The sequence below is a fragment of the Lissotriton helveticus genome, chromosome 1_1 (assembly GCF_964261635.1).
Source record: "Lissotriton helveticus chromosome 1_1, aLisHel1.1, whole genome shotgun sequence".
Taxonomy (NCBI): domain Eukaryota; kingdom Metazoa; phylum Chordata; class Amphibia; order Caudata; family Salamandridae; genus Lissotriton; species Lissotriton helveticus.
The window spans coordinates 1,595,326,364-1,595,353,810 of record NC_136057.1 but is presented as its reverse complement, the minus strand read 5'-3'; the positions used below and the strand labels follow the sequence as shown (position 1 = coordinate 1,595,353,810).

The following is a 27,447-nucleotide window of genomic DNA, read 5'->3' as shown; positions in this document are numbered from 1 at the left end:
GCTGTGCTGAACGTTCTAAAAACGGGTGCGGCCGTGACGAGCTCAGCTCGTCATGAGGGCAGCTCCGCTTTGCCTCATGACGAGCTCAGCTCGTCACCAGCATGGGGGCGCTGCGCGCGGCCCCTCTCCCCCCGCACAGCGGGGGTGGGGGGGGGGACACCCTGCAGCGAAGGGGTTAAGACCAACATAGCAGTTATATTCAAACTAGATCAAGATGCCTCCCACAGTGCCTCATAGAGCCCCTACTCCCTCATCAATGTTGAAGCTAAGCTCTCGCAGCTATCTTATCTGCCAAACTCAATCCATATATGCAAGATCTCATAGATCCCGATCAAAGCAGATTTATTTCCAAGAGAAGATGCTCAGTTAATACTAGACGAATCCTATACTTAATAGATGATGCAGACAAATCTAACAAGGATACTACACTTGATAATGTACACATAAGTAACACCAGCGCTATGATCTTAGCGGTCAACATCAAAAAGGCATTTAACAGTCTACCGGCCGAATTTCACCGAAACCCTTCGGGAATTGAGCTCTGGGGAACAATTCCAATGTTTGCTTCAGTTCAGGAATTCTTCTCCGAAATCCCAGATTTAAGAGTGAACGGCATTTTGTTCCACCCTTTTCCTACACTGAGAAGAACGTGCCAAGACTGGCCCCTCCCCCCCCAACCACTTCTGTTTCCATTATATATAGAACCATTGGCACAGACAATTACAGTCCATATGTCCATACAAAGCATCCTATTCAGGTGGAAGGGCACATAGAAAGTTGGTATGCAGATGATTTAATCCTCTCCTTAAGAGATCCAGGATAATCACTCCAGGCAGCGATTGGAGAGAAACATGCTTTTGGGGTGGTCTCTAGATTTAAACTAAATTGGCAAAAATCTAAAATTTCTAATCGTACGATTCAATCTTCCTAACAAGATACACTTTATGCATTACACACAATGATCTTGATTCCCACACAAATTACCTATCTGGGGATTCAACTAGCAACAACTCCACAGCAAAAATACATTTTCGACATTTACTTGGTCAGACCCAAGAATATTATAAGGCTCCATAATGTAACTCGCTATTATCAAAGATCACAACTCTGCCCCTTTGTAGAGTGGTCTAGAGATCGGATAGAAAAAACACTGGTGCTTCATGGTTCAGCTAGTAACTGGGATCCATGTATGGAAGCTTCCTTGGCTGCATAGAGCCCATAGACCCGGTGGTCTCTATTCATCACTAGAAACTAAGCGCTACAGTTGCAGTATGGGTTTCAGTGGCAAAGAAAATATGCCCTTGTAACTTGCCCATCCCCAACACACCCATTATACACACAAAATGGAGTTCCCTTTGACCCCGAAGGAAGAGCAATTTCAAGCTGGTTGAGAAACATTGAAAAAATTCTGGTACTAGACTCTAGTAAGCATGAATAAATAGTCCCCCAGAGCCAGATCAGTGTTTGAGAGGCCGCAGGAATACAGGGACTTCATCTACTGTGGCATTGTCCCAAGTTGAAAAGATATTGGAAAGAGGAGGTAGATGATCTTGATAGGAAAATGAACAATAAGATCCCTTGATTTCCAGCATACACACTACTGTGCTTACGTAGCACCCGAACATATCCGCTGCGGTTAATCGGAGGAAAACAAATGGCATTGTCGTTATGTGCAGCAATCCAGCTATATCTCACATTGTGGGGGATAGATAGACCCAGATCATGGGGTTGGGTGACAATGATATGGGAATTAATGAGCATGGAAAAACTAACAATGTCAATGGACTCCTCCGACAAATAATTCACAGTGGCTTGGGCTCCCCTTCCTGGAATTGAGTGAACTTATCTGTCCACGATATCTACAAACCATGCAAGTCACACATGCTGCTTCCAACGCATGTAGGCAGAATTAGATACTCATCTTAAGTTACACCTTCCGAAGATTACTATTGGAGTTTTTCTGATGAACTTAGTGGCTGCAAAGATAGGCCATAGCTAATCATTGTTGTGTATGGAGACACTCATGATGTGAATGCCCATATCCTGTTTAATATGTCACCGGGGTTGACACTGATTATTTTTTAGGTTTTGCCTGCAAGTGCGCACGTAGTGCGCATGCGCTAAAAAACCTCTTGAGTTCTATGTCGGATGATGACCCGCCTCGGTCTCTCATTGGCTAGCTCCATAAATGGAGGCTAGCCATTGGGAGACAGAGGCTGTCAATCGCGCTCTCTTGAAAACGCGATTCGGGGGAGTTTCGTGGTGTTTTTTTAAGCCCCGCCCCTTTGTCCTGGGCCGCACTGCGATTGGCTGCCGGCCCGGGACACCCCCGTGACGTCATTCCCGGGCCGCGCTGTGATTGGCTGCCGGCCCGGGACACCCCCGTGACGTCAGCCAATCACAGCACGGCCCGGGACCTGACTCGTTTTTCATGTGTGAAACAATTATTACTCCTAAATTATGGGAAGAGTGTTTCAAATGCACAGCGACCATTTGCAATTAAATATGTCTAACGCAAGTGGCTGTTTAAGCCAATTCAACGCTGGCCTTCAGTGTGACTAACTTTCATTCACAAATCCCAGGCTGTCAGTCCAAGATGGCGCCTGCGCGCTCTCGGCCTCTCTGGTCCCACCCTCCGCCCCCGCCCAGCACTGCGAGGCGCCGGGGCTGACTTCGTGGCCCGGGGCGGGGATCAGCGCTGCCTTTCGGAAGCAAGAAGCTGAGGGCGAGAAACAAAGTTTCGCGGTCTCGTTTAACCCCCACCCGTCTCGAGCGCATCGCAGGCGGCTTCTACAATGCTTGCCCTAGCGGGGATGACGAACAGGTAAGAGAGACTCTTTGGCGCTGCTGACGTGAGCTCCGGCATCTCGGGGCATCCTCTGTGCGGCTCTATGCGCCCAAATGCAAAACCTATTGCATTGCAGATGCTTGTTTTTATTTAATGTTGATGCTGAACATATCCAACCTCTGGGATGTGGGCAATAAAGCATATATCAGTTCACTTAAAACAATAAAGAAAATCGATCCATAAAATAACACTATTGGTCTCATCTACATCTCACCCTTACTAACCTCTGATGGTGATCGTATCTGTGAGTTTCAGGGTCATACACACCGCCTACATCCACAACTACATCACAAGTTGACAGAATTTTAGGGTCCCGAGTGCGCACGATTTCTGCATCCTAAAAAAAATTCAAAAAGTAAAGTCAGAGACAAGCATGAGAACAGTCTTCCAAGTTTCAACACTAAATCGTACAATAATTATCGCAAGAACTATTGAGGTGGCAAACAGTAATGACCAGCCCATGTTCGAAAACAAACATCGGAAAAGTCAAAAAACAGAATGACTGCAAGTTTAACAAGCACTGGCAATGCTTAGTGGTCTGGCTTATAACTCGAAGCGCCTGGATCATTCCATCCATGCAGTGACTGTCAGCCAACCACACACACTTAGTCACTCATCCTTGCACTCATGTATCTTTTCATCCACTCAACTAATTTTTCAATTCACCCATTCACAAAGCTACACGTGAAAACTCAACAATCAAAGAGGCATTTACAACCCTCTCATTCGGCTTCCAAAATGTGAGTTATTAAATAACTTCTGGCAGTGCATGACAGCTATTCTGTGAGGCATGCAAGTGCTTTGGTGGTGTGAGACTGCTAGTCTATGAGGGCCTAAGAGTTTCTGTTGGTAACCTGTGACTGCTAGTCTATGAGGGGTGTGAGTGCCATCAGTACCATAGCATTGCTACGCCTGTGTGGTGAATGAGTGCTGTCAGACTGCTACTCTGAGGGCTGCGATTGTTGTCAGTAGTGTGCGGCTGCTGGACTGTAAACGGTGTGCGATCTTCTGGTAGTGTCTCAGTCTCACTGATACTGATGGGTGCGGGAGTGCTGTGGGTAGTATGGGTCTGTCATTTTGAGGGGCGGTAGTGTATGAGGATTGCAATTGATTTTGATACTTAAGTTGTTTTGTTATGGGGCTACCTTTGGCCCACATCTGCATCTCTGAAGCCGTTTCCAACGACTGCTTACCCTGGCTAATGCTAGTCTCTGTGCACTAACCCAAAAGTCACCCCAGCTACCTAGTTTGTGCACACACAACACCAATTCATAAACCCATTTTTGTCACAAAGGTATGTTTATAGCAAAACAAGGACTCCATTTATTCACGTAAGAAATTCACAGAAAAATACCCGACAGGCACAAATGGTAATACTACTGTGGAGTTTTCATCCACCAGTGCAGAGAAACCTACAGTTGCAAAATCCAGGCAAGATGTGGCAATAGGAAAAATAACGGTGTTTGCCTTGATGTTTGTTAAAGCCCTCAAAATTGATTGTGATTTGTTCGCATTCACAATCTCCAATCCAACCTTTTCCCATTCTGGGAATCTTCAGACTTTTACTCCGGCAGAAGTACGTCCTCTTCCTGGATGAGATATGGAATGTACCAACAACAAACTTACAGGGGTTATAGAGGAAGTGGCTTCACCACATGGAAAAATAAGGAAAAACATGCTTAATTGCACATCAGGCTGCATGTGCTCTGGTCAGAGGTGTACCCTAGCAAGAATTTCGAAGTGGGGATGGGTGATTGAGAAGAAGGTCACATGGCAATGCCAGGAGGACATCTTGAACGTTTTTCACTTCCCAAAAATTGTAAATCTACAGCTGTGTGGAAGAGTACTACTAGGGATGAAGCCTTACAACTTTTTTGTGCAAAGAGCACATACCTGTGCATGCACCACAGATTGCCATATTCAAGCACTAGATGGGCCACCATAGCACCGCACAGACCTCCCCCACTGCCCAAGGGCACAGAAGGGCAAGGGCTCGGAGGGGAAGCCTATCAGAGGTCAAAATAACACATTACACGTCACTGCTGAAGGACAAACTCAAAATCAACAGTTGATGGACAGAATGCAGAACAATGTCATACATACACCCCAGTACAGAGATCTGGGCCTAAATCCACCGTCCGTTTTTTTGCTCACCATGCCATTCCAGTTTGAACCCAGCCATATGCAAATCAGTCTTGACCCTGTGCCCCATGGGAACAGTCCAGCCTGAACTGCCAAGCCAGGTCCTCCCCGGACTGGAAACACGTATCCTAGGACCGTTTGTGCTTTCAGTCCTCATCAGCTAGGATAACTTGAATCCAGTGGCAAAATGAGCAAGGGACCCATGTGTGGGCATACCCTGCCAACTTAGGGCGAGAAAAGCAAACATAAGGAAATGATGGACGGAGCGCTGACACTTTTCAGACACTCATCCCCAGTCACAGATCTGGGTAGAATCCATCATCGTTCTTTAACTCGCTTCACCACCTCAGTTCAGACACAGCTATATGCGAATCAGTCTTAACCCTGTGCCTCAGGGGAACAGTCCAGCCCGTACTGCCATTTGCACATAGCTGGGTCTGAACTGAGATTGCGAAGTGAGCTAAAGAATGATGATGGATTCAACACCGACCTGTGATAGGGGGCGAGTGTCTGAAAAATTTCAGCGCTCCGTCCATCATCTCCTTGTGTTTGCTTTCTTCGCCTTAAGTTTGCAGGGTATGCCGAGACGTGGGTCCCTTGCTCACTTTGCCACTGGATTCAAGCTAGCCTGGCTGATGAAGGGTGTTACCCAGAAACCGGTCCCAGGATGCTTGGTTCCAGTTCAGGGAAGACCTGCCTTGGCAGTTCGGACTGGACTGTTCCCATGAGGCACAGGGTTAAGACTGATTCGCATATAGCCATGTCTAAACCGGGGTGGTAAGTGAGCTAAACAATGATGATGGATTCTATCCAGATCTGTGACTGGGGCGGAGTGTCTGAAAAGTTTCAGTTCTCAGTCCATCATCTCCTTGTGTTTGCTTTTATCTTTAATTGGTGTCAGGGGGCCCACAAGAGTAGAAAGGTTGTCTACTTCCCATCTATAAAATCAGAGGGACAACTCACATTGAGAGCACGCCACAGCAGCTTGGCCTTTTCTTTGTTAACTACAGCCCACACAAAGCTGAAGAGTCATCAAATTCGGACATGGAGACCATCTAAGGAGTAGCTCTTGATGCTGCTGACACTGGCGTCATGATGCACTCTTACTACTTTTTTAGGTCGAACCAGGGCAGCACATGCGCTGTTCTGCGGGGCATGCTGTATTCAGGCAGGGACTGGATGCTCCGTCCACTCTCTGCCCATATTTTTCATTGGCTTGTGTCTTTGTCCACTGTAAACTGTGGCTGTATTGGTAAATAGGCTTAGTAGGTGCTCCTTAGTAACGCCTTGTCTCATTTTGTAACCTCCCGCGGCGACACCCCCTGTTACGTGTGTTGTTACTCTGTAGGCTTTAATTACAGCCTCCGAGCACTATTTCCTCCAATAGCTTTGTCCAAGCTTTCACCTTGAGAACAACGACAACAACTCCACGACCCTGATCGATAACCTCGCCAACCTCGGACTGAGACAACTCGTCACAACGTCCTCACACTTCGCCGGCCACACGTTCGGCCCCGTCTTCTCCTCAAGCCTGCACGTCTCAGTCAGCCACACAACCGAACTCCTCTGGACCGACCACCGCTGCATCCACTTCACCTTCCAGAAACCCACCACACACCACCGCACCCAACAGATCCCCCGCCGCCACTGGAGCAAAATCACTGAAGACCAACTACAAGCAAACCTCGCTCTCAGCCCACTCACCGAACCCTCCAACACCGACGTCGCTGCCCACAACCTCAGATGCTGGATCGAGGACTGCGCCAACGCCCTCGCCCGCTGAAGAAACCCCCCACAGATACACCAGCAAGAGGGCCAGCTGGTTCACCGCAGAACTCCTAGATTCCAAGGAAGCCTGCCGGAAACTAGAGAAGAAATGGTACAGTGAACAAACTCTGGACAGCCACGCAGCACACAAGGACGCCGTCCGCAACCACCACCACCTCATCAGGGCTGCCAAGAAGACATCCTTCAAAGACCGCCTCGACAACAACGCACACAACAGCAAGGAGTTCTTCAACATCGTGAAGGAACTCTCCAACCCCAGCTCCAACACCAACGACATCCCGCCGTCGCAAGCCCTGTGCGACTCCCTCGCCACCTTCTTTCACCGCAAGATAGCAGACATCCACTACAGCTTCAACACCCAGACAGCCCCAACAGACAGCAACACAACAGACCCTCCGCACACCATCGACCACGTCCCCTTGCTAGCCTGGACCAGCGCGAGTGTCGATGACACCATCAAGACCATGAGCACAATCCACTCCGGCTCTCCGTCAAACCCATTCCCGCACCACGTCTTCAACAAAGCAAGCAGCTCCATCGCACCCACCTACGCTACGTCATCATCTCTCCCTTGAGACCGCGACCTTCCCAGAGATCTGGAAACACGTCGAGATCAACGCCCTACTCAAAAAACCCAAGGCAGACCCAAGAGACCTCAAGAACTTCAGACCCATCTCTCTGCTCCCCTTCCCGGCCAAGGTCATCGAGAAAGTCGTTAACAGACAGCTAACCCGATACCTCGAAGAGAACAGAATCCTGGACCCTTCCCAGTCAGGGTTCCGCAGCAACCACAGCACCGAGACCTCCCTCATCGCCGCCACCGACATCAGGACCTTGCTAGACAATGGGGAGACTGCAGTACTCATCCTCCTAGACCTCTCCGCCGCCTTCGACACCATCTGACACCGCACACTATGCGCACGCCTCAGGGATCCGCGACAAGGCTCTGGAATGGACCAACTCCTTCCTCTCCGGCAGAACCCAGAGTGTTCACCTCCCCCCCGTTCCGTTACGAAGCCTCCGAGATCATCTGCGGCGTACCCCAAGGATCCTTCCTCAGCCCGACACTGTTCAACATTTACGTGGCCCCGCTTGCACACGTCGCCCGACAGCACGACCTCAACATAATCTCCTACGCCGACGACACTCAACTGATCCTCTCCCTCACCAAAGACCCCATCACCGCCAAAGCCAACCTCCATGAAGGAATGAAGGCCGTAGCCGACTGGATGAAGATCAGTCGTCTGAAGCTGAACTCTGACAAGACGGAGGTCCTCATCCTCGGCTCCAACCAGTCAGCCTGGGACGACTCCTGGTGGCCAACGGCACTGGGGGCAGCCCTGACCCCCACCGACCACGCACGCAACCTTGGAATCATCCTCGACTCAATGCTCTCAATGACCAAGCAAGTCAACGCCCTCCGCATGCTCCGCAAGATCTACCGATGGATCCCGACAGATACAAGAAAGACAGTCACCCAGGCCCCCGTCAGCAGCAGACTCGACTACGGAAACGCCCTCTACGCGGGAGGCCCGACCAAGCTCAATCAACTACAACGCATCCAAAACGCCTCAGCACGACTGATCCTTGATGTACCACGACACAGCCGCATCACCCCCCACCTGAGAAACCTGCACTGGCTCCCTGTCAACAAGAGGATATCCTTCAAGCCCCTCATCCACGCACACAAGGGACTCCACAAGACCGGCCCAGCCTACACCAACAGACGGCTCTCCTACACCCCTAACCACCAGCTACGCTCCGCCGACCTCTCACTCGCCACCGTCCCGCGCATCCGAAGAACAACCACCGGCGGGAGATCCTTCTCCCACCTCGCCGCAAAGACATGGAACATCCTCCCACTGAGCCTACGACAGACCCAAGACCTGCTGACATTCAGGAGGACACTAAAGACCTGGCTGTTCGAACAGTAATGGCCTCCATCTCCCCCCCCCCCCTGCGCCTTGAGACCCTCGCGGGAATGTAGTGCACTTAACAAATGACTGATTGATTGATTGATTGTCCTGCCTGCTGGCAGGACACGCTCTACCCTAACGCTTTAAAAAAAGTTTATAGCATGGGCGCCAAAAAACATTTGCAATGGAATAGGTCTCGCATTTGCAAGAGTTTAAGCTATTGGCATTGTAAATGGTAATGCCTTTTATTTATCCGTTTTAAAAACAGCACATAAATAAAAGGCATCTGCCCTAAAGCCACAGACTAAATCAGAACAGTTCTGGATACAGGTGGCGCAGCTGCTCTGACTTTGCTCGACCTGTCGGCAGCCTTCGAGACGGTCGATCACAATTTCCTACTTAAGCGTCTGAATTCTATTGGCAGGTCCGACAAAGTGCTCACACTTGTCTCTTCCTTTCTGTCTGGAAGAATACAATCGGTAGCCTTGGGCAGCTATGATTCTCCTTCCTTTGTCCTTCCATGTGGGGTCCCACAGGGCTCGCCCTTGAGTCCCACTGATTAGATCTTTTGGACTGACATTGACATCATATGCAGACGATACACAAATTGTCTTGTCGGTTTTTAAAAATACTCTGCCACTGATGCAAAAATGTAAGGATTGCATGCTGGCAGTCAGATCCTGGATGAGGTCTCATTCTCTTAGATTGAATTCAGAAAAAAACTGAAATAGTCCTTTTTCGCTTGGCTGGTCACAGAGTTGGTTGCCAGATGAACTGGGGACGGTACCCATCCCAGTCGCCAAAACGAAGAACCTTGGCATGAGTCTTGATAATAAATTGAACTTTGAGAAACAGGTCAATGCGGTCTCCTCTTCTAGCTTTTTTCTTCTTAAGGTAATCAAGAAAATACCACCTTGTATCCACGCGGACAGCAAGATAACAGTGATTACTTTGCGGATTCTTGCTAAACTAGACAACTGCAATGGGCTCTCTTGGTATGCCAGAGAAGCAACTTAATAAGTTGCAAATGACCCAGAATGCGGTTGCTAGGCTCTTGTTAGGAATTCCCAAGTTTCGCTCAGTTGGAAAACACCTGCAAAAGCTACATTGGCTCCCAGTTAAGAGTTGTATCATCTTTAAGGTCCTTTTCATTTCCTATAGGGCACTTCATGATACTGGTCCTCAGTTCACTAAGACGCCTATTACACTGGTATACCCCTAATAGACCTCTTCGCTCAGATGAAGCTAAATTGATAGCAACTCCGGGATTTTTTAAAACCAGCTGGGGTAGCAGAAGCTTTAGGGTGACAGCCACCAAACTCTAGAATGATCTTCCGTTTTTTCATTAGAACACTTCCGACCTGGTCTGCTTTCAGGAAGGCTCTGAAAACTTGGCTATTTAATAACTAGAGACCCTTGTCTTACATGAACTTGCCTACTCCAGACCAACAGCGCCAACACACCTCTGGGTATTTGCGAGCTAAATAAACTTATTAAAATAACATTTATAATGCCAATAGCTGAAACTCTTGTAAATGCGAGACATATTGCATTGCAAATGCTTGTTCACAGTGGCTACCAGCCCTGCAGCTGTTGGAGCTTGAAATGCCATAAAGGTTTTCTTCTGGGACAGTGGACAATCACAATGCACATCTATTGCAGTTCACGTGGGTATGTGAGGTCAGGGCAGTCCAAGGGCAATCGCACGTTAAAGTTGTCAGCTGTAAAAATTGGAGCCTTTATCTCAGATAATCTGGGGCCACACTATTAATGGACCCCCATTGAGCACAAGAACACCCCTCTCGGACATGATCCTCAGACACTGAGGCAGAGCAGTCTAGGGATTACTGGGGGAGATGGTATTAGTTAGGAAGTCTGAATTCTGCAAAGCACATAACAATTCAATGTTAAACCAGTGCTCATACTTTTAGAAGAAAAGGTCATCCCAACTCTAAATTAAACATAAAATTATACATGAACACAGTAAAACCAGGCCTTTTTAGTCCCTGTTGAATTGCCAACTTCTGTAAGGTCTCCAAGAGTAATCAACGTAAAGGGCTTTTCCAATGGTGTGTTTACATCACGATGTAGAACATGTTCCTCTCAAATGCATTTATTAAGGAATTTACTACGTAAAATCCCATCTTACTGTATGTCAGAATATGCCATGCAAACAGGGGCAGCTCCGTCGCTAAGGCAGAGGAGCACCGCCCCACTGCAGAGCAGCAAAAACAAAATGATAATGTCATTATTATCATTTATTTTTTGTAGCTGCAGGGCTGGGTTAGGGCGGGCCGGGGCTGATGGCACAGGGGGAGGAGTGGTTTGCACACTTCCCAAGTGCACATGACTTTTTGGCCAGCCCTCTTGTGCCAGCCAAACATCCATGCCCACTTTGCATGTTCCCCACCAGGCAGCATTACACAGCCTGGTGAGGAACATGCAAAGCCTCCCTGTCCCCAACTGAGTGCCGAATCACAGCGATCAGACCAATCACAATACTGCACAGGGGAGCCCAGGAGCCGGATGCTTCCTGCTGCCAGGAAGAAGGAAGATGAACAAGACAGAGGCGAGGCGGTGGCTGGCGGAAAGGTAAGTAGTATTTGTATTTTTCTATTTTGTTTCTCTCCCCTCCCCTGTTCACCGTCAGCCGCTGATGAAGTAAGTGGCCCGATTCGTGTCACCCGGGTCACTCACGACCGCCTATATGCCTTACAAATAAATGAAGAGTCGATCAGACAGTAGAGAATACCAACCAGTTAGTTCATTGATAATACACTGCAGCAGAGCCCAGTCTGAGCAGTTTCCTGAGAAGACTGCCGGTCTGATCTTCCTCCACACGGTAACACAAATTATACAATTCCAACACCTCCAGAGTCCCGCCCAAACCGGAATTTTCCAGCTCAGGCCACGGTGAACAAAGAAGGCACATAAGATGGGCAGGGTCACTGGGCAGGGAACATGCTATCTCAGTCTCAAGACCTTTCGGCAGCTCTCTATCATGTAAAGCTGTGGGAACGAGTGTATTGAACGGTAAAGGTATGCAACAATGAATAGTACATTTATTAGTACAGCAAAGCTTCGACCTTGAGAAATACAAGCTGGAGGAGTAGGTCAGCCTTTCTGCAGAGACAAGCATTTATGAGACAGACACCCGATCTCTGTTACAGAAAAACATGGCATCAATAAAGATGGCGCCATGCATGCTAACTTAACGGGACAGAGGTTTGAAAATAGCAAATAGAGCATTTTTATCATGTGCATTACGGAAATAACATTTCAAATCCAACAGACCCTTCTTTTACCATGCATGCATGCCAAGAAGCTTTACTGGCGTGATCAGGTCAGGGTCTTAACAATTCTAGAACTGAGAGAAATAGGGAATATGCACACATGCAATCAGTTTTCAAATATCCCTTCATCTACATTTAATAAATCCTGAATACCGGGCATCATCTTTACTCTTGCATTAGAATCTCGCCTCGGGGTTTGAGACGCGGCTTGAACGTTGATTCACAAGTAGGGAGACAGTGTATACACAGGCAACATGTCAGAATTACACCAGCAATAGCAATAAGGAAATTAAGGATCTTCCAACCCCAAGTGGCGAATAAACCCCAGAACCATCCTGTGAATGACCAGGAACCATTATCTTGGTCCATCTCTGATGCTATCCTATGCAGCTTCTGTATGGCAGTGTATACAGTGGGGGCGTGATCAGGGATATATACACAACAGCTACTAACGATGACGTGGCATGCCCCACCCCGGTCAGCCAGGATAACCTCTAAAACCATACGATTTTGAAGAGCAAAAAGTCTCGTAGCCTGAGCATCTACTGTGGTGTTAGTCAGTATCCTGCAGTCGTATCAATGACTCCTTCCACCACTCTCGTAAGCCGTCTAATATTGAGGCTATTGGTTATGGGGCCCCAAATGGGTATAATGCCCTTCATGGCATCCGTGAACTGCTGCATCATGGTATCGGTCTAACCAATGTCATCTGCGTTAATCATTCTCTTAATCCAGGGTACACAGTCCTCTCTTCGTGACAAACCATGATCCTTATGATAATTGGGAGGAGCTATATATGCGGGTGGCAGGAGGTAGGAAACATAGCACATGCCCGACTACCCTTCAGGGAGCCAAACATAACCATGGTGCTCACATCCAAAATAAACATTACGTGGCGGGATCAAGGGTGGACTTCTCTTTACTCTCAAATTATAAGTAGTATTTCATCTGCTTTCCCCCAGCTCTACATCCCATACCCCTTGGACACAGAAAAGGGCCATAACCTCCACCACTGACAAGGGTATCGGTTTTTCCTCTGTAACGTTGCGGGCCTGGAAAGACTGGTAATATTAAGATGAATTGAACTGCAGGATATTATCTCTCTCTCTACCTGAGACGCATTCCCCCCTCTCACTCCGTTGTATGCCTGCAAGCAAGAGCTCAGAAACAACCTGCCAAACGGCTCTTGGCCTGTGGGGGAACCAGGGGAAACCCTATGCTGAAAACACACATTCTGTGTCGAGGTATGAGAACTAGTACTCTTTCGTTCCAATGTGTCAGCCTGAATAAAAGAAGTGACCATGCTCAGTAAAGCAAACCACCCCTCACAGCTATTAACATACGACAAGTGAATGGATAACAAATTCTCACTTTTATGCGTCACAGAGGGCACATACCCAACACTCTGTCATATTGTACGCAGCATGCGCCTGATGAAACGTTTGAATGAAGACATTATCTTTATAAGAATTTCTATGTTCCTCCTTGTGAAGAACCAAAGTAACAAAGATATGCTATGGGGGGACAGGTGTGGTACCAATCAAAACACGTGCAGGATATTTCTCCTCAAGGTAGTATGCCACCCCAAGTACCAATATCAAAGAGATCAAGCCAACCAGTAGAAACACAACCTTGCTTCTAACGGAACAAGTGGACCAAACGGGCCCATTCTGCTCAGGACGCGGAGCTGCGAAATGCTGCTCCTACTCCTGAATGTGGCGTCCGAAGGGATACATGTATATTTTTCTCTATTCACACGACAACAACAGAAAAGTCTTACACTTGGAGCCACGCTGGAATGAAAAGGAATTTTTTATAAAAAGGGAAACCAAGGCAGTATATTGTTCATTAATCGTTGGCACTTTTGAGCACCGGCGGTGAAGCTGTTCATCCAGCTCTGATCCGGATCCCACGTTGCAGGGCAAAACACCTTCTCCTCGGAAACACTGTCCACTTGCCCTGTTCGGTGGCTGTTCAAGTACTGCACCAATTACTCTGTCCCTAAACAATCTTTGGTACCACAGGCAAGGTCCACACAAACTATTCGTCCGCAATGCAGTCTTATCCCTACTAACCTGACTGGCCCTCTGGTGCACTGTTCTTATTACAGGGACGCAAACTGTATCTCAACACTCCAGGCACACTAGGGTCAGAAAACAAGTGGTCAGGCTCAAGGGGTACAAAGGGCATAGGGGCAGACTCAGGAGGAGGATTAGCAGATTGGGCCAACAGGCTGGGGCTTCTGGATGGCCTTAATGTCAGGGGGCACCGTTCAGTCAGCACTGCATTACTCTCTTCCTCCGACGATGCCCACATGAGCTGGGCATGCGAAAAGGGAATGAACCGTGGTACTTGCTCTCCTTCACAGTCCCCAATCCCATCCGCAACCCATTGATCACAGGGCAGCGGAAGAGCACCCGCTTGCAGTGGGTGCTATGTATCCAGTTTTTTAGACCGTCTACTTACACTGCAGTCCTAGTGGCTAGAGGGACCTGGAGAGGTCCCTTCCAGCGTGGCTCCAAGATGCTCCTCTGAAAATTCTTGACCAGCACCCAGTCTCCGGGCCAAATTTCGTTACCAGGAGCCTCTGGATGCTGCTGCAGCGTCTCAGAAATCTGTGGGTTGGAATGCAGATTTTTGGTCAATACATTAAGGTAATCGATCAGTAAGGGGTATTCTATATCAGAAAATGTACGCGGGCGCGGGATGCCCCGGACATTTGCCGGGCGACCGAACACGACCTTGTAAGAGGGCAATCCTGTTGTAGAATTGGCTGCAACTCTCGCAGACATTAATGCTAGGAGCAAAGCATCGGGCCACTTCAATTCTGTGCTTTCTCTGATCTTGGCCATTTTTAACGAGAGTACCGTTGTACTTTTCAACTAAACCTGCTGATTGGGGGGTGATTCACCGCATAGAACTTCTGCCTAATGTGCAACCCATCACACACCAATTGGATGACCTTGGCATTAAAGTGGCTGCCGTGTTCACTCTAGATCAAATGAGGCTACCCAAAACGCGGGAAGAACTCTTTCAAGAGCACCTTCGCCATGGCGGTATTCTCCTTAGTGAGGTAAGCCTCAACCCATTTACTGAACGCACAGACAACCATCAATACATATTTCAAGTTGTTGACCCATTCCATCTCGATGTAATCCATCTCCAGAACCTCGAAAGGGTAGGAGAGGGGTGCAAAACTGCTAACAGGAGTAGGAGTACCCTTTCCAGGGTTATGCATTAGGCAAACCATGCAATTCTTCACTAGGGGAGCTGCAACTTTGGGGATATTGTTATTTCGACATACATGGTCTAATAGTTTACAAATACCCCTCGCACTAATGTGCGCTGGCCCATGTGCCATGGTGATCACAGAGAGTACGTACGCATCCATCGCTGCTTGCCGGATGTGTCTGTCCAACACCCCTCTTCGTTCAGGGTAGCTGTACTTTCCTGTCATACTGCTAATTCTTCAATTGTTGCCTCACTTTGGATCTCCTTCACATTCTCTAGGGTATCCTCAAACATCCCATTCTCAGGCACCCATCTAGCTGGACCCGCCACAAACATCCTCTTCATTTTAGTCTGAGCTGTCTCCTTTGCTGTCTGATCAGCAAATGCATTCCCCCTCCCGACATCATCTGTGATTGCCTTATGAGCACTGCCCTTCACTATTGCTAGTCTCTTAGGGAGTATCAATGCTGACAAAAGTCTGTCTCAGGGGGACATTTTGAATCCTTATGCCATGGGACATCAATAACACCCTCTTCTTCTCTTCATTGTCCCTATTCTCATAATACTGAGCCATGCCTGAGATGACTGATGGCGAGGAAGTAGTCCAAGTGCTTTCCGAAGCATGTAACCAACACGCGATCTCGGGAAGCAAGTTCACAACAAACCTGTTAACAATCGGATACCTCCCTCCATTGACAAATCCTGCCCGCTAAAATCCAAGAACACCCCTTCGAACCTGGTAAAAAAAAAAAAAATCAGACACTTTCATCTATCTTCTTGCGACATTCCGTCAAGTATCCCAAGCCACTCACCTCGGTGGGATCAAGGAGTGCATATATGTGCTAATTCGGCCTGGCAATGCGAGTGTCTCAGCTCTAGGTTTGTCACCAGGCTTCCTCTCCTGATACCAAGCTCCAATCTCTTGTCAAGTGCCACCCAACTCCACTACATGGTCCTGTGTGTGTACCTGCCGCCAGATATCAACCGGCACCAGTAAACTAAAAAACATCTCAATGTCGGTCAGTGTCATCACCACCGAGGACACAGCCACCGTCAGTTCTTTATAATAAGCAGTCGGATTCTTCCAGGGGTCAGGCAACTGGGTCTTAGTAGATAAAACCTCACTCCTTTTCCAAGGAGTATAAACCCACTGTTCCTGAAAACAGCTTTCCGCCCGCTGTCTGAGGACCTCGTTCTGTCCACTGCATAGCTCCGGTATCTCAGGGTGATAAAAGGGCTGCATCTCCCTCATAGGGAACTGGGACACTGCAATCGGACTCGTTTTGATCAACCTGCCTCGGTACCCAATCAACGTGGTAACATTGCTAAAAACATCATTAGGAGCCATACCTGTTGTGTACACACTAGCCCGAATGTCAAATAATTTGAGGGGCAACACCATTAAAACATTGTTCCCATAACCCGATCGAAGTGGCCGACATATGCTTAAGGGCATGCTGCTGCACAAACGGCTCATAGTCTTTCAACACACTCCACCATACTCCACACTGTAAATCGAATTCAGAGCCCACTGAGAGGCCTGATCAGCTGCCATCTTCTTCTCTGCATCACCCACATCAGACAAAATCAACACTCGCCCCATCCGTTCTTTAGCAGCCTCTCGAGTCCCATCACTCTCTCCTCTCAGTGGCCTCGTTGATTACAACAAAGGCGGGGGGTAAGAAAGTAGGGAGGAGGCACTCACTGATGTATCAGGGAGCGGGGTCACCAATGTCGGTGGGGGAAGTTTATGTGACTGAGAGGAGACGGAGTCTGGGACAACAGGCATGGTGGATCGGCCCAACGTTTCCACCGTGTCAGCCACTGAAGCCAAGGAGGAAGTGTGGGATGCTCCATCTGAATAGCCAGATTAGGGACAGGGGTGCCCGAGGCAGCAGCGGGAGGTGAGGGTGGAACCGCCGTATATACCCTTTGCGGGGCATAGGCGAGGGGGTGAACATCCAACAGGTCCTCCACAAAAGGATCCCCTTCTTCACGTGCAACATAAGACTCATCAGATTGCAGCCTAAAATTTCGATAAGCACATTATATACCCTTTTCGGCCTTCTACCTCTCGTACGCTATAGCCTTTTGCGTTACTGTCTGTGTCATCCCTCTATGGGCCTCCTTCTCCGCTCTCCTTCGTCTTTGCCTAGCCTCCTTTTGCAATACCTGAAGGTTGTCGAACAGACTGACTACTTCTCCTTGCAAACAATTTATCCTGCAGGAAATTCTATTTTTGTTCATCAAAAGTACCCGTTAAAGGCCACTGCAACTGGGCATTGTCCCTCGTATACTTGTGCCATTGTGTACTAAACATAATAGGGCCAATGCCATGATTAACATACATATTGAAATTCGGAGTACCTTCCGGAGGTGCAGGTTGCCTCTCCTCTCGTCTAGCAACAGCAGAGCAGCAACGTCATCCAAAAAAAGCAAAATTTGCTAAAACAAGGCATCCTCAAAAGAGCAGCAAAACAAAACTCTCTACTTCCATCTGTTAAAAACGCTCAAAACCCCTACAACCGGTCACCAGAGCGCACCTATTCCTCAAATTAGACTCCGCCTCGCGATTCTCAAACACTAATCAAACCCCAGGCGTTTTTCCAAGAAAAACCAAATTACCAGGTCACCTCGCAGAGGGTCCACACAAACACCATGTACCTCCAAGATGGTCCGCAGACCGGTCAATTATGCAAACAAATCAACGAAAAGGATCTCCAGACCACATCCAAATTATTCAGCACAGCTCCGTATTTACCAAAATTCAAGCTAAACTCACCTGGTGCACACAGGTAGAACAAAGTTATTTTCCACTGCCAACCCTTCCGGACCAAACGTCCTGCTGCAAGGGTTTCACCTTTCAGGACCCAAGCCAGGATGACCACTAGACGAGGCACCGCTTGAGCAGACGGGCTACGCAGGTGAGAGGCTCTATCATGCAGGGTACCCTGATCCACCCATCCGCAGCCCCGTCCTCCTTGCACCCGGTTACGGGCGAGGATGGGACACCCGATAGAGTTTCTGTTCGGGCGCCAAATGAAGGAAGTGGCCCGATGCAGGGCACCCGGGTCACTCATGACCACCTATATGCCTTACAAATAAATGAAGAGTCGATCAGACGGTAGAGAATACAAACCCGTTAGTTTATTGCCAAAATGCTGCAGCGGAGCCCAGTCTGACAAGTCTCCTGAGAGGACTCCTGAGGGGTCTGATCTCCTTCCACACAGTAACACAAATTATACAATTCCAACACCTCCAGAGTCCTGCCCACCCCGCCATTTTCCAGCTCAGGCCAGGGTGAACAAAGAAGGCAGATAAGATGGGCAGTGTAACTGGGTAGGGAACATGCTATCTCAGTCCCAAGGCCTTTCGGCAGCTCTCCATCATATAAAGCTGTGAGAACGAGTGTATCGAACGGTAAAGGTATGCAACAATGAATAGTACATTTATTAGTACAGCAAAGCTTAGACCTTGAGAAATACAAGCTGGAGGAGCAGGGCAGCCTTTCTGCAGAGACAAGCATTTATGAGACAGACACCCGATCTCTGTTACAGAACAACATGGCGTCAATAAAGATTGCGCCATGCATGCTAACTTAATGGAACAGGGGCTTGAACATAGCAAACGGAGCATTTTAATCATGTGCATTACGGAAATAACATTTCAAATCTTACACTACTGAATACAAACACCATTCCTACTTCATTCGACATGGAGTCTGTGTTAACAATGTCTCTATTCCTTGTAAACAACTGAACATAACTGGCCTAACCTGACTGCTGCACAATCAAATGCTGGTAAAGAAGGCGGCCAACTAAGGAGCGGAACTAAAGCCTTGGGTCACCTTGCTACACTATTGGACCCAAACTGAGTATTTTAATTCACGCACCTAAATATTAAACCAAATTACAAACATACAAAATGAAAATAAGATCTCTATAGCCCCCTCCTCAAGTCAAGATCTGTACAAGACACTATAACGACTCCTTATGGCATTTATTTCTGAATACACAATGTAAAAGCCATTCCCGTTGCATTTGTTACCAAGTTCACAAAGTGAAAGCCTTCCATTCTGTCACAGGGTCACATTTTGCAAAGAACCTTTCTTCCATATTGGACCATATGTGACCACGAGATCAAACACACCCCCTATAGTGGACGCATTATTCCACTAAGCCACCAGACCCGGCTTAGATGTATTATTAGAATTATAGATTTATGTCAGACAGGCTTTAAATTATTAAGGATTATGACCTAAATCAAAGGCTTACCTTTTATTCTTCAAACTAAATGCTTGGAAGACAATCCGCAATTTTAAAACTAAACGATAGCACAGGATTGAAAACAGGATATATTTGAAATGCTAGGAAATAAGCAACTGCTTTCCAAGCGGGATCTTGTTTTTCATATGAATGTATAACTAATTTTTAAAGTATAGTGTTATGCAAACCTTCCTTTAGCCATCTTATTTTAGCACTGAAAATATAGCAACTTGATTTTTGGTATCGCCTACTAGGCCGCTTCTAGCTGTCTGTAAGCAAAGCCACTTGTGGACCCTACCAAAAACTTTCAGTGGGCATAGAACATACCAATTGCTTAACATTGGCTGGCTATATTGTCACTCCTTTGCTGGATTCTTATTTAGTGGTTTGTCTCACTCTTCTGGTCTTTAGCTTTCCCCTGCAACATGGTCCCTATACCGTCCATCTGACTGAATAACTTGTGTTCTTCCACTGCTCATGTTCAGGGAACTAAGTTTTAGTCTGAAGCCTGCCAGACAGCACAGCTGCCTGGTTTCGAAAGACTTACTAGGGAAATGTCCTTTGCTGACCTGGGGCCGTATTATGTATGCTGCGCATTATCCTGGTTAGCGCTGAGGGCAGTTTTCAAAAGGTGCGGCCTTCGCTAACCTGGAAAATTTGCAGCAGTAAGGTTAATGTGCACCCCCAGAGCAGCCTCAAACTCGTCCTGCCCTGGGGGCAGCGCATTCATGTGAAAAACAGAGCGGCTGCTTTAAAGCCGCTCCGTGTTTTCACAGTGCAGGTGGCAACCCACCTGCACTTTTAAAGGGGATTAGGAATCCCCTTGCAGGCGGATGCAGTGACTGACTGCACCCGCATGCAAGGGGATGTTGGGGGGGTCCACCGTACCCTTCTTTCCCCCTCCTGTGGCTGCTATCAGGGGAAGCACTGACAGTGCGCCACCTAAAAGGTGGTGCACTGTCAGTGCACCCCTGACAGCTTCTTTGCCTCTGCGCCCGCATCAGTAATACGGCACAGGCGCTGAGGCAAAGGGAGTCCCTCATTTGCATGGGCCACACTTCTATGCAAATGAAGCAATGCCCTCTTGAGAAAGCGCTGGCACTGTATGTGTGCCAGCACTTTTAGTATTACAGAAGGGGAAGCACAAGCGCCTGTAAACCTTTCTGTAAAATCAAAGTGCCCAGTGGGCACGCAAAGCCGGCACAATGGCCCATTTCTCTCCTGGGGCACTTCGATACTATGGCCCCAGAAGAGCAAATCCACCCATTGCTTTCCTTTGGCCTCTTATTGGGTCACTTTTATTTGCTTGCTTTCTAGCTAATGGTTTTATTTGTTTTAGTCAGTTCATCTATTGTTTGTCCCTCCTGTGGAGCACTGCCTGCTGACCACCTCTCCGATTGGCTCTTTTTCCCTTCTAGTGGTATCTGCTTTTCTGAACCTTTTTTTTTACTTGTTCCAAGAGTGGTACAGCGCATGCTTTTCTCATTTTCCAACTCCTCCCAGCAAATGTATTTTCCTTCCAGCCTCTTACGTCTACTTTCACTTCTATACTGCTTCGTCCTTTGAACTACTCTCCCATTGTTTTTAACCCCACTTTGCACTCTTATTCATTGGCTTCCACCTCTCCTTCACACTGCTGTCTACATTTGGTTCTTCCACCCGTGCTACTTGCCCCACCCACGCCCTCCATATTGCTTCGCCAGCGCACCCCGGTGTTACTTTAGCCCATCCTCCGTGCCACTTCCCCGCATCCCTCCTGTTTGTTACACGCTCACCTGGATTCAACCCTATATTTTGCTTCACCACCTGTGTTTTGTCCTCACAAGCTTGTTACTTCTTTTTTTTTTTTTTTTTTAAACCAATTCAACTCCATTCAGTACCAATCTTGACTAAATGAACACTTATCTTCCCTTTTCTAGCCCAAAGAGAGCATTGAGAAATATTATTCAGGCCTGCAGCAGATTTAGAAAAACAATTGCCAGCTTTCAAGCTTTAAGATGGGGTTGTCCCCTCATGCTAAATTAATTTTGCAGGTGAAAAGCTGTGGGTCAGGTGGGTCCTGTAAGAAGTCCAATACATTTTGAATACACCCAGCCATTCACTTTGATATGTGCCTTCAAACTGTGCTACCCAAACGGAGTCCCTGTGTGCTAGCCTATTCTCATTCTCCGGTTTGTAGTCACTGCACCGACCAATAGGCACAAGAAATGAATGCCACACTCAGTCAACGTTGTGGAGTCTAGGAATCCGTTAACTGTTGCTGGTCTCTGGCTTGACACTAATTCGTTTGCGGGTCATAATCCCAATTCATACGTGGATGGGGAGTTTTGAGTGTTTAAAAGAGTTTTGTAATGCGTGATATGCAGGCAAACTCTTAGCTGCCTGAGCTCAAACCTACCTAGGTGCTGCTCGCTGAGATACCACCTGTGGCCATATTACACTAGTGCCCTGGTGGCACAACAGGAGTTTGCGTCCGCTTTCAGTGCCCCTGGGGCACTTTGGTATTACAGAAGGGGGCGCAACTGCTTGTGTGGCCCAGTCTGTAATATAAATAGCGCTGGCAAATAAATAGCACCAGCCCTGTCATTAGAGGGTATTCTCTTATTTACATGAGGGTGTGCCACCCCCATCCCTTTGCACTCATTAATCTCTAATCCCTCCTACGAGTGCAGGCAAATTGCCACCTTCACAGAGAAACATGCAGCCACTTTAAAATAGCTGCTTTATATTTCTCTTGAATGTGCTGCTCTGGGGGTAGTGCAAGTTCACGGCTGCCCCCATATTCCATATTCAGAAGTAGGTCAATCTGAGAGCCCCACATAATACTTGTGAAAGTGGAAGACATGAGACGGAGTGAGATCAGACCAATGGCTCGACAATGAATAAAGAGAAACTTTAGGGCGAACCACAGAAAATGTATCTTTTTTGGGGGAGAAAGAATAAATATGTACTGTGTTCTGTCAGAAAAAAAAACATTTAAACTAAAAGATAACTATTCCCACCTGACATATGGCCTGCAATTTGCCAAACTGATGTTATGGTTCACTACGTCAAATGCCACTGAGACAGTTTACGTGACAAGGCCTTCACCACCACTCCTTCCAGGCATCCATGTGTCATCCAGAGCGGAGACCAAAACAGATTCCGGGCCCGTGTTGAAGTTTATCAGGCATACTCCGCAAGATGTGTTCTAGAGTACCCTACCACAGACATTAAACCGTTTGATGCAAAGGAGAAAAGATGTGTAGAAAATTAGCACGAGCATCCACGTGATCATTAGATTTTTTAATTAAAGGAGCGAATAAAGCAGGTTTGAGAGCTTTTGGCATTAATACGGACGACGAGGAGAGGTTGAGAGGAGCTCGTAAAGTTGACATGGTGCAGGCAGGTAAGCTCTTGAATATAGATGGGACAAAGGTCACGAAAGGTATCTAACTATAAAGATATTACTCGGACTAGACAAGGAGCCTCCTGCCTGTGTTATTATGTCATTCTGTATAAAAGTTACAAATCTAATACCATCTCCGGACTGGAGTAAGCCTTGCATTCTAGACCTCTTCAAGAATCCAGAGTTTAGCGGGAGTAAGCTGGTTAATAAATCGGATTTCTATACATTGTGCCTGAAACCTTTGAAGACGAGCGGTCAACAACAATGCACATCAAAAATACTGTTCAGCAACTACTGATGGGCTCAAGACTAAAAGAAAAGGCCTCACGCGACCCTAATACAGGAAAGCATATTCAGACAGCCCTACAATACACAAGGAGACACAGCCAGGACCCCGCCCATAACCACCAGACACACTAAAATGTAGATAAAAACATTCTGGAAAGACAAGAGAAACCCTCTGAAAGTCACAAATCGAATGAAACGGCAAGAGCATGTCTTGGAGACAGTCCCCTCAATCCTACACTCGCATAGAGAGAAGACCAGTGACAGGTGTACAAGGCAGTCTGCCACACAACCAGACTGCTGCTACCTCCCACTGAAAACACCAAGTGATGCTTTTTTTTTTTTTTTAATTGATACTTGTATAGCGCACTACTCACCCGCAAGGGTCTCAAGGCGCTTGTACGAATACCGCTGTGGAACCCATCCTGGCTTTCCCTGTGAGATGTCCACTCCTGGGCACCCCCCCAAGGTGGAGGCCAGGCATCCTTAGCGTTGTGGGGGCCGTTGTGGAGATTAAGCAAGCTATTAGTTGCAGAGTGGGACTCCATGATTGGAATAGGCACCGAGGCGAGAATTATCAGGTCCTTCCGTCGTCCCTGCTGCAACACAACGCTCACGGCGTTGAGTGTTGTGCACAAGGGGGGGGCGGGGGGGTCACGGTAGGCACAACAATGCATAAAATGTTTCAGCTCTTTTTGGTCGGTCCATATGTCGCCTTGAGGCTAGTTATGACACAAGAAGCGCCAGGCATCAAGAGACCACTGAGTGCATGGCGTGCCCTGAGTGAAGTCCCTTCCGCCACCCCCTATCTCCGCCTCGCAGCCGGCGTCCGCCGGTTATCAAGGCTTTACATTTCTGTATTTTTCGGCCGGATGATTTCTGTCCATCCGCGGCCTGCTCTTGCTTGTGCTCTCTTCTATTTATAGAATAAGGAGGATGAATGGATCTCTCCCCAGCCCGGGCCTAATCTCGCAAGGCAGTCGGCGGAGGTCAACAGGCTCTTGTTCCATCTCTTGAAGGGACTGGCACCGGCGGAAGCTCAGAGAATGTCCTCATTACAGACTGAAGACCAGGGCTCCCTATTAGAGACGCTAAATAATACATCGGCTGGCTAAATCCGACCGCGTTCGCTCTATAATTCATCTCCAGATCCCATCTCGATCCTTTGAAGCAGCGCAGGCCATGCGTGCGCTGGCGCCCTCTGGTGGCAGCTGAGGGGAGCACAGGGGCCGACCCACGGGGGCATGGGAGGCTAGCCCTGAAGAAAGCTCATTCCCAAGAATGGAACGAACGCTGCTGGTTCGCCATAATTCCTAGAGTAACATAAGTAGCATCACAAACTCTTTAATCCACTTTGACTTAATGATATGCCTGCCGCGCCCTACAATTACTGCCCCTTGCCTTGTAGTCTCCTACTTGCTACTGAGCAGGGCACAAGTACTAAACAAGCACTGGCATAGCCAATAAGTCTCGCCTTTGGGACTTTATAAGTGTGTAAACATGCAGCACATTATTATGATTGCTGTGCCGCCATGGATTGAAGAGCTACACAATTACGACACACTGGGCCATGCAGTCTGATTCAGATATACATGCTTGCCCCTGGAAACTTTTATGGACACATTCCAAGGTTTTTTGACATACAGACAAAGACAAGTGCCTCGAAAGTCAACAGAACTGAATCAGGAATTAAGGATATCAGTTTGGAGGGCAAAAACCAGTGCAAGATTAACTATGCTCTGGTTGCCTTCTATACAGTTGTCAGTCTTTAAGTGGGTTGCATCATTCTAGGAGACTTTCAGAGTAGCCAAAGTGGAAATTAGTTTATACTGGATTGTTATTTGGCAATGGGTATGGCATTTAAGAGAATCACTTATCATTGGATACGAACAGACAACAGGGAGGATCAGATAAATGAAGCCGGTCCAGGGGCTCCTAGGCCTTCTTTTTGCCTCGAAGTGTGACTAGGTCGCACCTGCCTAATGAAAGGCAACTCTTAAGGCTGGAGAGATTGCTTTTTCAGAACCTCTATGCCAGAAAACTAACATTTCATAACCTGGGTATCGCAAGTGTGAGGCAGCTTGGTGAGCAGCAGAGCGTCTGCTTCGTAAATATGAAAACTCCAGCCAGCGAAGATCACTGCCAGAGAGTTCAAGCAGAAAATAAACCGAGCCGTGGAAAGTGAAGACCTGTTGGAACCCCCCCAACGCCGCCATCATCTACCTCCCCACCTCAACCCTGCTCTGTAGAGTATACCATCCTGGGTGGTGAATAAACAGGGTATTGTAAAGCCGAGTGGATGAGGGCAGGGAGCCCCTAGAAACACATCTGTTGCTGCCCCATCTACTGCAGATATCGCACAGAACCTAAACCCTGGTTATGCTAAATGACCTGCAATGAACAGCTTACAAAGAGAGGAGAAATTATTTAAGCAGAAAAAAGCAAAACGTTTGTGTTTGTTTACCTGTCAAGTACACTACCCAAAAGTGCCTGAAGGCGTGATGACGACAAGCATCCCTGAGACAAGCACTCAGTACAGCCCTGCTAAGTGGGGTGTCAAACGAACCAAATCATAGTTACATAGGTATTCTCCAGCAAATTAATGTCCATGTTTACCTCACACGGATGCATATATTACATCACAAACAAAGTTGCCCATATGAAGAAGCCAACACACAGGGGAGCATTTCCTTTTTCTTTATTCAAGGATTGCAGGATAGTCGTCTCTGCTACTCACAACACAATGAAAAGGCCTGACGCGTTTCGAACATGGCAGTTCTTGTTCATAGGCGTTACCCTCAGAAACTGGCAAGCACGTTGTTTAAAAAGTCCGCATCTCTACATTAGTCCCGCCCCAGTGGGCGTCGGCACGTGTTGCTGTACCGTTGCCGATGGTACATGTAGTGCTTTAAACAACGTGCTTGCCAGTTTCTGAGGGTAACGCCTATGAACAAGAACTGCCATGTTCGAAACGCGTCAGGCCTTTTCATTGTGTTGTGAGTAGCAGAGACGACTATCCTGCAATCCTTGAATAAAGAAAAAGGAAATGCTCCCCTGTGTGTTGGCTTCTTCATATGGGCAACTTTGTTTGTGATATATATATATATATATATATATATATATATATAATCCATTTGACATCTCCTTTGGCAGAATGCTCTCACTCTTCACATAACTCTCACAGACATTTGAGCGCTACTTCTTGCTTTGAACTAGTTCTTTACCGCTGTTCATACTGTTTATTTACACTTTCCTTAGTGCGGGAGATGCCTCTGTGGGATCAGTCCAAGCTAAGGGCTGCTCTCCGTGGCCCGGATTCACACATTTGATTAAAACCATACTGCAGCTTGCACGCACATGTGACCTAAAGAGCTCTTAATACAAGTTTAAACAAATCACTGCATGCCTAGCTGCCTTATATGCAGAGATCGCGTGTGCATCATGCTTGTTATCAGGTTGATGAGATGGCGCATGCCTCGCTGACGGAGAACTGAGATGGTCCACCACACATGCACAACCTGCAGAGTTGCAACCACACCGCCCTAAAAAACTGCCTGAAATTTACCGAAATTAAAAACAGAAAAGGAAAACCTTGCCATCGTTCTTTACCAGGTATTGTAAAGCATCTGCGAACCTAAAATGTATGGAAATACTAACTAGGACTGCACGCAGGATGAGCGGAGGGCACCATGCTCCTTAACATTTAAATAACTCATGCGCGTTCGTCCTGCCTGCAGCCTGCAATTAGCACACAGGGCCTTCTTTGCTCTGCCCCCTCCCTGAGGGATCACCAGGCCTTAGAGAGAACACGAAAGTGGTAACGCGCTGACAACTGCAACACAGGTTGGTTGGTCACTCATCCCACTCGGCCAAAAGTGTAACTCACTCCGCAGCTGGTGAAACTAGGTGCAAGCGACACAGAGTGCTGTGTCGCTTAACAAAAGGCCCAGCCTTTGAAGAGTTGTGGCAGATATAACAACTGAGCTGTGACATGGCTAAGGTGCGAATGGCGGCGGCACAAGCTACAGTAAGGTCCCTGCGAGAGGACTGGAGCAGATGAAGAGCGCGAAAAACAAAAAGGCAGAGGGAAGGTGAGAAGCCAAACAAGGAAGGGGAAGAAAGGATCGGGTTGCAGACTCTTTGGTCGAAGAACAAAAGATAGCAACACAAGAGGAGCCTTCGAGGGTCGAGGTGCTAATTGTCTGCCCTGCAAATGGGCATGGGGAGGGAGCCAAGATAACAATCAGGGAGGAATGCAGCTGGCACAATGTGTGCCGCTGCTCGCTCCCGA

General features: G+C 47.7%; 1 protein-coding gene across 1 annotated transcript in view; it reads right to left on the bottom strand.

The window, feature by feature from the left end:
• MYG1 (MYG1 exonuclease) overlaps positions 1–27,447 on the bottom strand; it is a 151,220-nt gene that overhangs the window by 69,355 nt on the left and 54,418 nt on the right. The window contains exon 2 of the mRNA XM_078687613.1: positions 3,073–3,185. Within this exon, the coding sequence (XP_078543739.1) occupies positions 3,073–3,185 (113 nt within the window). The remainder of the gene's footprint in view (positions 1–3,072; positions 3,186–27,447) is intronic.